Source organism: Vipera ursinii (assembly GCF_947247035.1).
Source record: "Vipera ursinii genome assembly, chromosome: 2".
Classification (NCBI taxonomy): domain Eukaryota; kingdom Metazoa; phylum Chordata; class Lepidosauria; order Squamata; family Viperidae; genus Vipera; species Vipera ursinii.
In genome coordinates this window covers 170,675,963-170,691,071 of record NC_139513.1, presented here as the reverse complement: position 1 = coordinate 170,691,071, position 15,109 = coordinate 170,675,963, and the positions used below count along the sequence as shown (strand labels likewise).

The window sequence follows — 15,109 nt, the reverse complement described above, 5'->3', positions numbered from 1 at the left end:
GTCCCAAACCATTTTTTCCCAATTCCCAAATCTTCTTCCAACTTCAATTACAATAGTTTTCTGCCATTCTGAGCAAGAAAACACGTAAAAACTATACTTCTATATAAAATTCTACATTTAAAAACAAAACACCACACGCTAAAAAATCCGGGGGAGGCGGGGAACCACTAGATTTCACCAGGGAGGCTCTATCCATTAAGACCTTTTAGCTCTCCAAAAACATTAGGTGAGCCACTGCCCAATTTAATCATTCCAGCCAACTGCCAGGATAAATTGGGACTTTAATGAATTGTATTTCCCAATTTATACCATTCCAAGCTACAGCATTATGGTCGTAGTTTAACACATCTCCAGCACACTACAGAGCAGAAGTAGGATGTACCTTCAAACTTCTTCTTTCTTTTATCTAGAATTAACCTTGTTTCTAATGGATGGAGATGACGACATCCAACATCAAGCTCACTAGGAGGTGAAGAACAAGCAAAATCCCTGGTATAATCACTCTTCAATTTAACTTACCAAGTGGATCTGAACTACGCCGCCTCCTCATTGCAGGGAGATAGTCTGGAGAGAGCAAGACCTTGAAGAGACGCTCAAAAGGTTGACACTGAACAAAGGATTGAAGTCCCCGGGCATTCAGGCACAGAGCACTGAAGACATTGGGGAGAGAACCCAGAACTTCTCTAGTGGCAGGGACCTGCCAGGAGACACAGATACAAAACAGTACCAAAAGTGTCATCACCTTACAGTCATGCTACACAGAGTATACTTTAGGTGAACTCCATACTTGAAGTTATGATTAATATAAACAGACAAGACTAATTCCATTTCGAATGCAATCTATCTTTACAAAGCATCCCGAAAAGTGGCATGACAGAAGAAAATTGGAAGGAAGTACTTTTGTTGTGGAGAAGGAAACATATTCCTATGCGAAGAGGAAACAGCAAAAATTTGAAAAGCAGCAGCTTTATAGGACCCCCAAAAGTTATCTCTGGCTACCTACTTAAGTACAAATACAGATTCAAGAATGGAAATTGGAAAGGGTAAGAATGAAGAAGCTAAATGCCAGGCACCAAACCCATATATGTAGAGTTCAATAAAGTGTAAGAAAGTGTACTTTATTATAGTCTGCCTATTATACAGGAATCTCCCCAAACTGCCAATGTTAGCCTGGGAACAGACAGATAAGGTTCTATAGAGCTTCATGAAAGTCAATTCTGGATCTCTTTGAGCTGCACAAGGACTAGAGGCAAATTCCATGCTTAGGCCTCCCCTCTGCCGGATGCTTCCCAACACTGAGTGAGGTAAAATGGGAAATTATCCAGATTGTTTTTCCCCCCTCATCTTTCTTCTTCAGTTTGAGAACAAAGGAAATGATGTATTTGCAAATACGAGCTTAACCATAATATGTATAACCAGAGTGCCTTCTAAATGCTAGTACAATAGTACCATCCAATTATATAACATCCTATTATCCATGTTCACTGAGCTCTTTTGAAGTTCCAGAAATAAGTGTTATTCCAATATTTCTTAGAATTTTCCAACATTTCAAATATAAAAGAAAGCAGTTGAAGTCTTTTTTTTTTACAGAAAACCAGATATAATCCAAAAGACACTTACATCTTTAATAAGGAGAGCATGCAGCATGACGTCTGTTAGGCCATTGTCCTGTAGGGAGGACAGCAGCGAAGGCTCTTGGAATACAAAGACTGTTACTACCTCAGTGGCTGTCAAGAAAGAGCACAGAACGATGCAAGTCATTCACAGTTCAGACTTTCTAAGCAGAAAGGGAATCTTGGCAGCCAGGCTGTAAGGCATCGTCTTAATTTAGCACAGCCCAAGGAGAGAAATCAAGAGAAATGTAGACTGATGAAACATGCAGGACACAAATTCTTTATTAAATGTAAATTGTACCTACCGAGTAAAAAGAGTGAGGGTCCATAATATTCTGCATTGCTGATAATATGTTTCAGAGAGGTAGGCAAAGAGCCATCCATCACTGCAAGAAGAGGAAAATAACAGGCCAGCCATACAGTTTAGAAACCACATACACCACATACACTCAGAATTGTATACACTTCATTCAAAATTCTGCACCAGAAAAGTACACTTTTATGACCTAAAACTTTAGAGCAAAACATTTTATGTATGCTTTATTCTATCATTAAAAGTGAGAAACAATTATGCATTTTGCTAGTCATAAAAGTTAGTAAAAAAATTTAGCAACGAAACTTTCTCCCCAATTATATGGAATATCATCCAGCAAGTTCTTTAGCTTTAAGAATTGATCACTTCTAGAGCTTTCCATGATAAAAGCTTCAAAACCGATACTAGAAAACTCAAAAATTCATGTTCTCAAACTATGGAGCCAAACTGTAATCAATGGATGGAAACATTCCCCTCTCCCAAAAGGGAATGCTTCCAATGACCATGACTGGAGGCTTCCTTTGTCTAGTGCAGGGGTGTCAAACTCACATTTCATTGAGGGCCGCATCAGCATTGCGGTTGCCCTCAAGGGGCCGGGTGGGTATGGCCAGGGTGGGCGTGGCCTACTGGGTGGGCATGCCTAGACTGTGTATGGCCTACTGGGTGGGCGTGGCCAGCTCTACATCGCTGGCTTCAAGGGTGCCTATGGGGGCCTGGGCAGGAGTGGGACAAATCTGAGGGTCTCTGGGCCAGGGCCAAGGCAGTGGGGGCCGTTCCCTCACTGTTTCCAGGATGGCTTTGCGGGCCACATGAAACCACTTTGCGGTCCGGATCCGGCCCCCAGGCCTTGTGTTTGACATGTCTGGTCTAGTGGTATGGGGGTGGGGTGGGTGGGTGGGCAAACTGCTCTAGAGAAGGGAAGCATCTATAGAAAATGTGGGGCTGCACTTGAAGACCATCCAGACACTTTAGTTTTGCAAATGACAGTGGCCTATAGCAGTTTATCTCACTATGCTTTGGAACACTATTGCTGGGGGAATTGCATTGGCTACCAGTTAAGTTTATGAGTGCAATTCAAGGTACTGATCATCACCTATAAAGCTCTATGCGGCTAAGAATGGCTAACTTTGAGACTGCCTGTTGTAGGTTCTGCTCACCCAGCCCAACCACAGAATTCTGGAAATGCTCAATTATAAAGAAGTAAAGTAAGAGCAAAAGTATGAATGAACATGCCTGTTCTGGATAATGATCCAATCGGTGCACAAATCTTAGCTGGAATAAGGTCTCATGGCCACAACCCCCACCTGCTGTTCCAGATTTTATTAAGGTAAGCTAGCAGTATTTACATGCAACAGTGAGAGAAGAGCATCCCGTCAAAGAACTCAAAGGAAAGACAGTATTAGGAAATCTCACCATGACGTATTCCATCTGAGAAAGCTGGGTCTTGGATGGCCTTTTTTAGGAAATTCAACATAGACTTTAGAAGTGCTGCTCGCTGAGGGATACACTGGACTCCTGAAATAGGGAGAACAACCAGAAATGAAATCAGCAAATAACAAATAATCTGAACACAAAGCAATTTTCCGTAAGAATCATTACACACCACTTCGGGGTGAAATTACGGTGTTTGTGTTGCTGCTGCTGCTGCAGTTGTTGCTGCTGCTGCTACTACTGGGAGTGGTGGCATTTGAAGCTCGTGTTTCAACCACAACTTCTTGCCGGTTCTCACCAGAGGTGGAAGGCCCAGGGCTACTTTCCATGGCTACATCAGAAACTGAGGATATAAAAAGTTGAGCCAGTTTGAAACAAACAAACAAAAAATCTTATGATACAATCTGACATCAAGAAACTATGTACAAACAAACAAAAAATGTTCTAGTCAACACCCATTAAAAGGACAGTCTGAATTTTAAAAAGAGGTTTTGAGGAGGCAGAACAGTTAGCTCTACCCTGCTTGTTGAGGTATCAGTCCATCTCAGACACCCATATATAACCATTTTCAGACCAAGGACTGCACATGACCTTTCAATACAGTAGTCAGCTCCAAAAAAAATGACAGAGCCAGGATGAAAGCTAAACTGATTCTCTTTAAAATCAATTAAATATATAATTATTTGCCAAGGATGTTATGATTTCTCACTTTTGTCACATTTAAACAACAACTCCATATGAAAAACAGGTGTGAAGTTTATCTTCTACTTTACAATTCAGGTGGATTTGTTTCATTTCAAAATGCAACTTTAAAGAGGGCATAATGGAACTGTATATTTGTTTCCAAACTTAAAGGTAAAGGTAAATGTAAAGGTTCCCCCGCACATGCATGCTAGTCGTTTCCCACTCTAGGGGCCGGTGCTCATCTCCGTTTCAAAGCCGAAGAGCCAGCGTTTGTCCGAGGACGTCTCCGTGGTCATGTGGCCGGCATGACTAGACGCCAAAGGCGCACGGAACGCTGTTACCTTCCCACCGTAGTGGTCCCTATTTTTCTACTTGCATTTTTACGTGCTTTCGAACTGCTAGGTTGGCAGAAGCTGGGATGAGTAACAGGCGCTCAGCCTGTTACGCAGCACTCGGGATTCGACCCGCCAAACTGCCGACCTTCTGATCGACAAGCTCAGTGTCCTAACCCACTGAGCCACCGCGTCCCTAGGTTTCCAAACTTATTTCATTTTAAAATTTAATCAGTTGAAACAACTAACAGAAATATACTGAATTACAGTTAAAATAAATAAAACTGCTTTATGGATGCTATCCACTAAAATTTCCTTTAACACAGCTTGGATACATTAATAAAAAGAGATAAGTATAATTAGGAGTATCATTTGCCTTCTACATCTGTCTCCATCTCTTCACCCTCCTGTGTAACAGTGGAAACAGCAGGTCTCTGGATCTTTGGTTTAATTACAAAAGGACATTCCCTCCGACACAGGTCTGCTTCATGCTAGAAAAGGAGTAACAAAAAACAAACACAATAATATGTGAAAGCTGAGAAGCTGCTATACTCCAAAACAAAAAGATATTTTATTTTTTGCCTGTAATGATAGACTTCAAGGTAAGTCGCATTACAAATAAGTATTAACTCACCACTAAAAATTGAAAAGTACGCTTATTGAAGGGCCAAACCTCTAATATTGCTATTGCTAAGCACATTGGTTTGTGCTTAAATTGTAAGCCGCCCTGAGTCTTCGGAGAAGGGCGGGATATAAATGGGATTAAAATAAAAAAAATATCCTACCTCTAGTCGGTAGATGAAGATAGAGAGGCCACTGTGAGACTGGAAGGCTGCCATGTCTAGGTTTGTAATTAAATCCACAACACGGACTGCTCTGGTTACAAAAGTGATCTGGTCCTGTTCATCCCCCAAGAACTTGATCACCTAGGGGGAAAAAAAAGGATTTGAAAACATACCTCTAAACTAACTGACTGTTTAAATAATATCAGTTTTTGATATTAATAAACATTTAGTGCTCTGGAAGAAATACCATCCTCCACGTGATAAACATGCACCAAAGAGGTTTCATTTAAGACACGCAAGTCAAAACAAGAGGAGCCTGGGATGTGAAAGGTAAAAAAATAAAGAGTGAACCTGACCAGACAAAGGTAAGAGCCATTTTGAGCAGTGAAAAAACTCCATTTCTCCAGTCTATATCAACAGACAGCTGATCAGCAGCCCTGTTTCAGTGATCCAGCTGTTCTGTACCAGCCTGCTACCGGCCCTGCAGAAAAGGCAGGGACAACCCCTTTTACAAGAAGGCAAGAGGCTGGAATTAAGCCTGCCAAATTTATGAATACAAAAACAAACAGAACAAGACACGAACCAAGAAACAGGAGCTTTTCAAGCAGTTGCTTTCAGCAAACCAGCCCTCCCACGCATTCCGCTTTTATGCAGTTCAGGGCGTGGCTTCTCTCTGCCTCCTTCCGAGGTGCCCCATTGCCTTCCTCTGTTTACTCCTGATTGACTGCCTCCTGCGTCGGGCGTCCTTGAACAGGGCCAGCTGTGGGTCATCTTCATCCACGCTGTCAGGCTCACACAGCTGGGTCTCCGTCGTGGCCAGGTGGGAGGGGCCTGGCTGAGGGCTCTGCGGAGCCTCAAGGCCATCATCAGCAAGCTCTTCAACACCCCCCTCCTCCTCCTCTGAGTCGTCCGACCCAACTGCCGAACCCACAGGCTGACCCTGAATCACAACACCAGCCCCTTAGGGATAAAGAGGGGCCAGGGGAACACTTGCAGAGCTACTGTGAGAAATATTCTCAGCAACTGTTGGACAAAATCAACTTTGCTCAGAGCTGGACTCTAGCTAGAGTTTGTATGGAAATGCCTGAGGCTTGTCTGAGTTCAGTTATCAGTTTCGTCTGAAATGGTATATAGGGTTTCCTGCCTGAGCAAGGGATTGGACTAGAAGACCTCCAAGGTCCCTTCCAACATCATCATTATTGGGAAGAGCATGAACCAGTTAATACCGAGGAAATGAACAGGGTTGTTCACTGCTGTGAGTTCAGACACCTATGTACCTGCAACTCCTACATACTCCTTCAAAAGTAGGAGTTGCAAGTATGTAGGTGTCTGAACTCACAGCACTGGAAGGGTTTTTTTGGGTTGCTGATTTTCATTGTCTTTTTGATGTTTTTATCACTGTTGGTGTGGGCCACTGAGAATTGTAGCACATAGGATGGCAGGCATACAAGTCTCTTAAGTAAAGCAAATAGTTGTGATCTTCATTTTAAACTATGTCTATGAGTTTATTATTGAATTTTATCACACAAGCTTTGATAATAGAAAGTAAAAGGCATATTATTTGGTTAGTTGATGATACTACCTAGTTAATTCTTTAAAAAAATAGTTAATAAATTCTGGCAGATAAAGGTCCGCAAATGATCTTATGACTTGGGATCTTTTTATGTGAGAGAGTATCTGACATAAACTAACGGCTCTGCCTCAGAGGCCCAGACTTTAAACAGCCCAAATTATATAACTTGGAAAAAAATTCCTTTGACTGCTGTTCAAGATTTATAAGTCTTCGGTCTACTGGAGGAAACTAGTGAGGAAGGATATGTGTGTACATACAGAGAACGACGACGCCTTACACATCACATTATTTTACTTCAGCATATCAGAAAGCATGTGGTGTGGAATTTTCATTTACTTTCCTTAGTCAACTTCACAAACAGAAAAGTTTACCTTCAGTAAGGCTTCCATCATGCCACATGAGACGAGAGCTTCCCCTCCTGCATCATAGCTTGCCAAGTGATATAAGAATGAGAAGAGGGCTGTGGCAAACTGGTGGGGATATGGCTCCATAGAGGGATCTAAAGAAAGGGAGAGGGAACACCATTACACATTCCAAAATTTAGCAAAATATCTTAATTGCTTCTAAAATGCACAGCTACTGACCAATCATGGCCTGTATACAGTTCCTGACTAGTACTGGTAAAAATCCATGGTAGGAAGCCGTTCCAGTGCAGTCAATAATACTGCTGAGTTTTGGAGTCCGTTCCAAGTGCACAATGGAAGTTAATGTCCTCAGTGAGGCAGCTTTAATATCCTGTCCAGGAAAAAATGAGACATAGGTATATAGATTGTGGTTACCTTATACTATAACATAAATTCCAAAGTAATCTTTGTAAATCTTCCTACTATTTGGGGGTGGGGGGTGTTTGCACAGAGAGGGAGATGGATAGATGGATCAGTAAATAGATAGGTAAAACTCTTTAACATGCACCAACAACCAGCAAAGAAGCATCACAGTCCAGTATCCATTTTATCAATCTTCAGAACATAATTTAAAAATGCCTCTGAGAGTTAATCATTTCGTTAGACTGGAAGAGCAGAATACAATCTTCTTATAAAATAAATCAGTCAGCTATTAACTTCCAGATCTGCTACGTTTAATGGCAATTGCTGTAAAGGACTATTAACCAATAAATATTCTTGCTACTGGGTTTTGGATTAGTTCTCATGGTACAGAAGATTTGAAAAATTAAATCCTAACTACCTTTTTTATTTGCCTTGCACTTTTCATTTGCTTTAAATCATCTGTGTATTTGGTTTCTGATGATAAATAATAAAATAAAGCAGGAAACATCTAAGAAAATCAATAGTCGCTAAGTCTAGTTTGGTACCAATTGAGCAGCAATTTTTCTTTGCCAAAACTCAGCTGGATAAATACACTTACCATTAATTGTTTATCTGTAATTTGCAGTACATCCACTAACTCTTCTATCAACCCATTGTATAGTATGCTGTTGGCAGATTCCTGCAAAGCATTTGAGTATACTGTGGAAAAAGAGGTAGGCCGTTAACAATTTTCAATAGTTAAAGGATGGAGAGAAAAAGCAAATCCAACTATTACTTCAACTGAGTGAATTACTTTTTACTTCTAGTAACATAAACGTCTACTCTTGGGGCTATATATCAGCTGTTTCCAGAGAATGCAAGGAATGAAAGATGAAAGTGTGATAGGTTTTATATATGAAGTACATCTTAACAACCAACATTTTAAAAGTCCATTAAAACTAATATCCTAGTATAAAAACAAAGAGCGAGAATTATTCACCTTGAAACATGGAAGCTTTGTATTTATTTATTTATTTTCAAATTTTCTCTTCCATGTTATCCTAACGTCTCCACAAGAGGCCACTGGCAATGTTAGGCATCATGTGATGTTTGACTGGCAAGAATTATTTTTTGCAAGTTCAGGTGTTTGGAACTAGCATTAAACTGTAGAGACTTGTAAAAACATGAACCCAGTTGCAGTAAAACATATTGTATTATTTCACTAATCTTGGGCTGGGAGAACATCTTATCACGCTCTCTTGCAAAAACAGATTAGTAGCCTTGGGTTCTTAAATTACTACTCCTCTTTAGATCAGGGGTGTCAAGCTGCCGGTCCATGGGCCAGACGCATCACGTCTTTGACATGTCTGTCTTAGACAAGGATTTATATCCTTATGTCCTGTTATTATTAGGACATATAACAGGTACACCTGCTAAATATTATTACTATTAAGAGACATATGTCATACATATGTGCCTTAACAATGGAAAGTAATACTAGGTAGTTCTCAATTTACAAGCACAATTGGGACCAGAATTTCCCTTTCTAAGCAAAGTGATTATTAAGTGAGTCATGCCGGATTAAAAAAAACATTTTTTTTTGCACAGCTGTTAAGTGAATCACTGCAATTGTTAAGTGGATCAGGCAGTTGTTAAGCAAATCTAGCTTCCCTCATTGACTCTACTTGTCAAACAAACAACTGGGAAGGTTAAAAATGGTGATCACATGACCACAGGATGCTGCAATAATCACAAATACATGCTGGTTGCCAAGTGTCCAAATTCTGATCATGTCGCTGTGGGGAGATACCACAATGCTCGTGTGAGTGCTGCTTGCAGGTCACTTTTTTCAGTGACAATATAACTTTGAACGATCATTAAACAAACAGTTGTAAATCATAGATTACCTGTTTCAAGTGAGAATACGACACTCCACGACTTTAAACTACTTAAAGAGTTTTTTGCCAGTTATCAAGTGATTCACTGCAGTCGTTAATAATATGGTTAAGTGAATCTGATTTCCCCATTGACTTTGTTTGTTATAGGGTTGCAAAAAGTGATCAGATGACCCTGGCACACTGCAACCGTCATATCTATGAGCCAGTTGCCAAGCACCCAGATTTTTATTACGTGACCATGGGATGCTGCAACGGTCATAAATGTGGGAAATGGTCATATGTCATGTGCTTTTGTAATTTTGACAGGTTACTAAACAAACTGTTGCAAGTCGAGAACAACTTGTACTTGGGAACTTCTCATTTGGGTCAAAGAATGTCTGCTTCAAATTTTGCCAGATGTGTTCAGGTATTTCTTTGGGTTGTTCTTTTTCAATTGTTATATCAAGGTAAGTTTCTAAAACAGCAGAATCTGAATTAAGATTCTCAAGTTGAACCATTCCATAAAAGCGGAAAAGGACTATTTTAAAGGTACCCCCCATTCTCTTGGCATAAACTCACGTTCTCAATCCTGGCATTACTCAAGAGTAAAAAAAAAACCCCCACCCGCTAACATCCTCACCTAATATAGAAATGGCATGCAGTCTGGCTTGGACAGCTTGCAACCGCTTTTTATGATTGGAAAAGCCGTGGGCCAAGCGAATGTGTGTAAACAGCAGCATCTACAACAAAATTAAATTGCAATGATTTTATAAGCACCAAACATAATTAAATATACCACATACCATCAAGACCTACCATCTGAACTATATATGTCAACAAAGTATGAAAAAAGAAATGCCGTGCAGTAAAATTTCAATTTAGCAAACCTCCATTTACCAGACTTAGAACGCAATGGTCAAAACTGCTTTCATACAGGTATCTGCCCTCTCCCCAAACAATGGCAAATGTACATTTTATCCAAATTTTGTTCAGATTTGGATAACATTCTCATTATTTTCAATAATTTATATGTTGATGTCTATGTTTATTTCCACAAATTTACAATATTAGCAAAAATAGATGCAAATAACAAACTCAGATTTAAAAGACGCCCAATAGGGATTCCTTCCTCCTGAATACTCAAGGTTTCAATTTACATCACTGCAATGAGAAAGAATGATCTCTTACTGTTTCCTGATATTCCCCAATAACCAATACTGCAGGTACTAAACAAATACTATTTAATTATGAGCTCACTGTTCTTTGTAGAATACTTTGACATAGAAGAAATCCAAGACTAAGAATATATCTATCTCATATAGTTTCTCTCTCTCTCTCTCTCTCTCTCTCTCTCTCTCTCTCTCTCTCTCTCTCTCTCTCTCTCTCTCTCTCTCTCACACACACACACACACACACACACACAGACGATCGGATGCAGGATCATTCATTCACAGGCCAGGATGGGCAACAAGAAATGGAAAATTAATGCAGAATTTGCAATTCATAAAGCGCCCCACCACACCAAGATATACAAGGGGATTCGGGATTCTCCAGTTCTCAAGGCTCCCTGGCACTTTTAGCTGCTTCTTCTATATCTGCAATGAATTCAGCTTATCACCTCGGAAAGATTATTGAGTGTACCTGTTTATCCTTTGGGATACTGTACATTTTGGTGAGGGATTCCATAATTTCAGAGGGACTTTCTGAAATCTGAATTGAAAAAGCAGCAGCAACTTAGAAGCCATCAATACAAAAATGGAACAGTTTAAAGCCTACTTTAATACAGAAAGCTAATTTACCTTATCAAGTTGTTCTATGTGGATATAATGTAGTGTGTTGCTGGTAGTCTGAAAACAAAAGGATGCTGGAAGTCAGTTTGTTAGAAGACACGGCAGATTAGCAACTGTGGTCCTGAACTTTTTAAGAAATCACCACAAGAGGTGAGGCTTTGGTTAACAGTCAGACCTGGCATTTGTGTGGTATTCAGACGTATTTCAATATGGATTGCTATGCTGGCCAGCGCTATTTGAGAAAAAAATGCTGCCTCATAAATCCATACCTAGGAGGGAAATTTTCAGGAAAGGGTATTAAGGGATAAGTTTCTTTACAGATATACAAAGGGACTGCCTGGGAAATGAAAGATCTGAATTTCTGCATTGAAGTACTCCAGTAATTTGGGCTGCTATCAAAAACTATCAGCTATTCAGTTTTTATCCATATTTTCACAACTGGCGATACTATGGAAATATACTCGCAGGGCTATGTAATTTAAAAAAATAAAAACAGCACAGTAAAGCAAACTCTTCCCAAGTAAGAGGACAAATAAGCAATGTTGCAACATCGCTGAAACCCTACTGTTGTTGTTATCCTCAAGACTAAAAATCAACATACCTTCTCATACCTAAACTAACTTCCTCCATCTTAGTGTTCACTTGGTGGCATGAAAGTTTTCCCATTTCTCTTACAGATTGATTATAGTCCTTTTTTTATAAGGTAAGTGGATTTGTTTGCCGAATCTTGCTCCCTCCCATTTCCCAGAAAACCTTTCAAGAACAAGTCTGTAGGAGACTCACCCTTTTGTCCACTTTGACTTCGGCCCCTGGCTCTGCATAGAATTCAAAGTGTAGTGTAGTTGCACTGGGAGGGTATTTCTGTGTACAGATCACAGTATGGAATCAGAATAAACCAGTTGGCAAACACCCTTTCCAAAAATCATATCCACCTCTCTCTGGACTGGGGGAAGGCAAGCAAAATCTGCTGGTTCAAAGGACAGTGCACCCTGAGACTGAACTGATGCACTTGCCAACAGGTTGATATCACCACCCACTAATTCTCCTTATATTTATGTGCAAGTGGGAGGAGGAAGAGGATTAAGATGTAAGAAGTTAAGATTAGGTATGAAGACATGGTGATGCAGAGGGACCCCTGCTGATATCTCAAACATCATACATAAAAGAAATAATACCAAAAAGAAATAATGACTTTCAGCAGTCCTCAACAATATGAAGAACAATATGCCCAAGGCTATGGAGCCCTGAAACTCCTAAGCCCTAAAATAATTTTTGAACCAGTTTTAAAAAAGGGTTTCAAAAAATATCATCTAATGTCATGGTTAAAAGCCTCTCAGGAAAAAAAAAAGTTCCTCGGAGCATCCACTTCTATTCTCAGTTATCACTACAACAGCAAATTAGAATGCTCTTTAAAAATGAATTGCTTTCTATTTTGGAGACGTAAAACAATCATTTCTGTTTTGATACAATAGTAGCTGTACCATTTGTGCTGCTCCTGGAAGATGTAAGTTCTCTAAGGAACACTAGACTAAACATACTACTGCAAATGACTGATTCTCATCCATAAAAAATACCCACTGATTTTGTCTACAACAACATGCTTCACCTCAAAGAACAGCCATTTCAAAACATAACACTATTCTCCTCATTAGAAAAGCAACTCCAGCAATTTCCAGAATCCTCAGATTGCAAAGATGACGTTTCTACCGATTCAAGGAATTAAAAGAGCTACACACATGAAGAACACCCCAAATTTTTCATTCAAGGATAATTCAAAATGCCCAAACCTCTGATACTGTGCACTGCTCACCCTCAACAAAGAATATCACATATACCAACAAACAAACTTTTAGTATGTGAACACTGGGGACAAAGTCCCTTATCATTATCCATTATCTTAAGGAAAAACAGCTTATAAATCCCATTTTTTCACTTTTATTTCATGTGTGTATATATGTATGTATATGTAGGTAGGTATGTATGTTTCTGATGGACTCTGTCCATTAGAAAGACCAGCTCTGTTTTCCACAATAGCAAATACTCATATACATGGAAAAGCAAGTACAAATCAAGCTATCGAATGTAGTGCCAGGATAGCAAGGTGAAGGTCAAAATGCAAGACTTACCAGCATGTGCAAATCTCTACAACATTCTGCAAGGCCAAAGCCATTCTCCTTGCCACCCCAACTCTATAGGACAAAAGGATGAAAACCTTAAAAATGAGTTAATTCAAAAAGTACACTGTAATTCTAGGAAAAAACCCTCAAATGTATGTATAATATATTACATGGTTAAGTATTTTGGTCTGCTCTTGTTTACTGCTGCATATAAAAAGAAAGTCATGATGGCTCATTTTCATCTAAACCTCATGTTTCCTTTATATTGCTTTATTGTCAAAACTAAATGACAAGTTCTGGATAATGCTCAGAAAGCCTACACTAATGAATCCTGGCTCCCAAAGCAAGACACTACTAGAATTCGGAAAGATACCTTTCCACATGGTCAAGCACAAAAGAACATTAACTACTACCAAATGCGGAATTGTCCGAGAATACAGAGACTATGCAAAAAAATTTTTCACATACAACAGAATCTCAGGGAAGCCATTTTAGACAAACCACATTTCTCTTCAGTAATATTTATCTTTTTTCTATAAAGAAACAGGAACATGAAAGCTCTGTATACAAACTACAATCAAAGGTATCTATGCTCATTTGCCCTCAGAGGTACTAGAAGTATGGTGAAGACTGGGTATAGTTCATACATCACAGTAAAGCATAGTGTGATTTTGCTTTTTGTTGAGTGTGACATATGAACTCACTTGTTATGGGCAGTTCAGCATCCTATTGTTTTTTTTAAAAAAAAGCTTTTTCACTATGTGAACCCAAATGCAAAATTAACTGACAGGGTTCACACATATATGTATGCATTGCTTGCAGAGAAAGCATCAATTGGCAGAATTCATAAAGGCAGGATAGATCATGTCACTATTTTCTGATATGCGTGAACTCAGTCCGTCAAGCCAAGGCCTCTGCCTTTAGAAAGGCAATCTATGCACTTTCATTGCCCAATTGAAATACATATGCAAGTCACTGATATTGTAGCCATAGTTAATTAAGTACTAAGAAAAATAAATGATATGCCATTCCAATCATCTTGAGGCACATAATTACATGAAAAAAATGATAGTATACAACTTTGGAACACTTTTCAATTATGAACCATTTATTTGCTTCATATTCTGCTGACAGTTGCTTCCTGACCATCAAACCCAAATGAGGTTACCTGATATAATGTTTTTAAAAGCTATTCATAATTTGTTGGGAATCAAAAGTAAAAAATCCCACGCAATAAAAATATTTTTTTTAGAATTTCCTTGCTGCTTCATTATCCACTAGATGTGAGCAATGTGATTTGGGGGTATTTTTGCCTTTTCTGAATCCACTTTGTGCATTTGACAATACTTGTTCCAAGGCTTGACCATTATCTTACTTGCATGTGAAACAAGTGCAATTGTTCAGTAGTCTGAACATTTCTTAAGAGCTGCCCATTGTATTACTGGAATATACATTGATACTTCCTAATCTCTCCACCACTGCTGTTTTCCCTATTTCCTTATAATTGTAATTAGCATTTCAACTGTATCAAAGGTGTTTTTTTTTCAAAAGGCAACTGGACTTTGTTTTTCCTTGAAGACATTTTGCTTCTCATCCAAGAAGCTTCTTCAGTTCTGATGACTGAGAATCTCCACAGTCATTCAACTCTATCACTCTGTAAGGTTTTAGACAATTCTCTTGATTTTTCATCTGTGTTAGCAATATTTTCTAAAACTGATTTAACCAAAATGTCAGGCATTTTGTTCAGTGATCAAACTTCAGTATATATCACTGACGTCGTTGGAATTCTTCCCCTCCCCTCCACCTCTGGTGGGTCTTTGCCTTGAATCATTTCTGTAAATTAAAAAA

At 39.2% G+C, this 15,109-nt stretch overlaps 1 protein-coding gene across 1 annotated transcript in view; it reads right to left on the bottom strand.

The window, feature by feature from the left end:
- The window catches only part of HUWE1 (HECT, UBA and WWE domain containing E3 ubiquitin protein ligase 1), a 101,247-nt gene that overhangs the window by 61,123 nt on the left and 25,015 nt on the right, over positions 1–15,109 (bottom strand). Inside the window, exons 6-20 of the mRNA XM_083356717.1 lie at positions 13,271–13,333; positions 11,928–12,005; positions 11,154–11,201; positions 10,996–11,064; positions 9,995–10,094; positions 8,097–8,197; positions 7,316–7,466; positions 7,103–7,230; positions 5,159–5,299; positions 4,750–4,864; positions 3,530–3,700; positions 3,340–3,441; positions 1,919–1,999; positions 1,621–1,727; positions 520–697 (exon numbers count right to left, since the gene is read on the bottom strand). Coding sequence (XP_083212843.1) covers positions 520–697; positions 1,621–1,727; positions 1,919–1,999; positions 3,340–3,441; positions 3,530–3,700; positions 4,750–4,864; positions 5,159–5,299; positions 7,103–7,230; positions 7,316–7,466; positions 8,097–8,197; positions 9,995–10,094; positions 10,996–11,064; positions 11,154–11,201; positions 11,928–12,005; positions 13,271–13,333 — 1,633 coding nt within the window. The remainder of the gene's footprint in view (positions 1–519; positions 698–1,620; positions 1,728–1,918; positions 2,000–3,339; positions 3,442–3,529; positions 3,701–4,749; positions 4,865–5,158; positions 5,300–7,102; positions 7,231–7,315; positions 7,467–8,096; positions 8,198–9,994; positions 10,095–10,995; positions 11,065–11,153; positions 11,202–11,927; positions 12,006–13,270; positions 13,334–15,109) is intronic.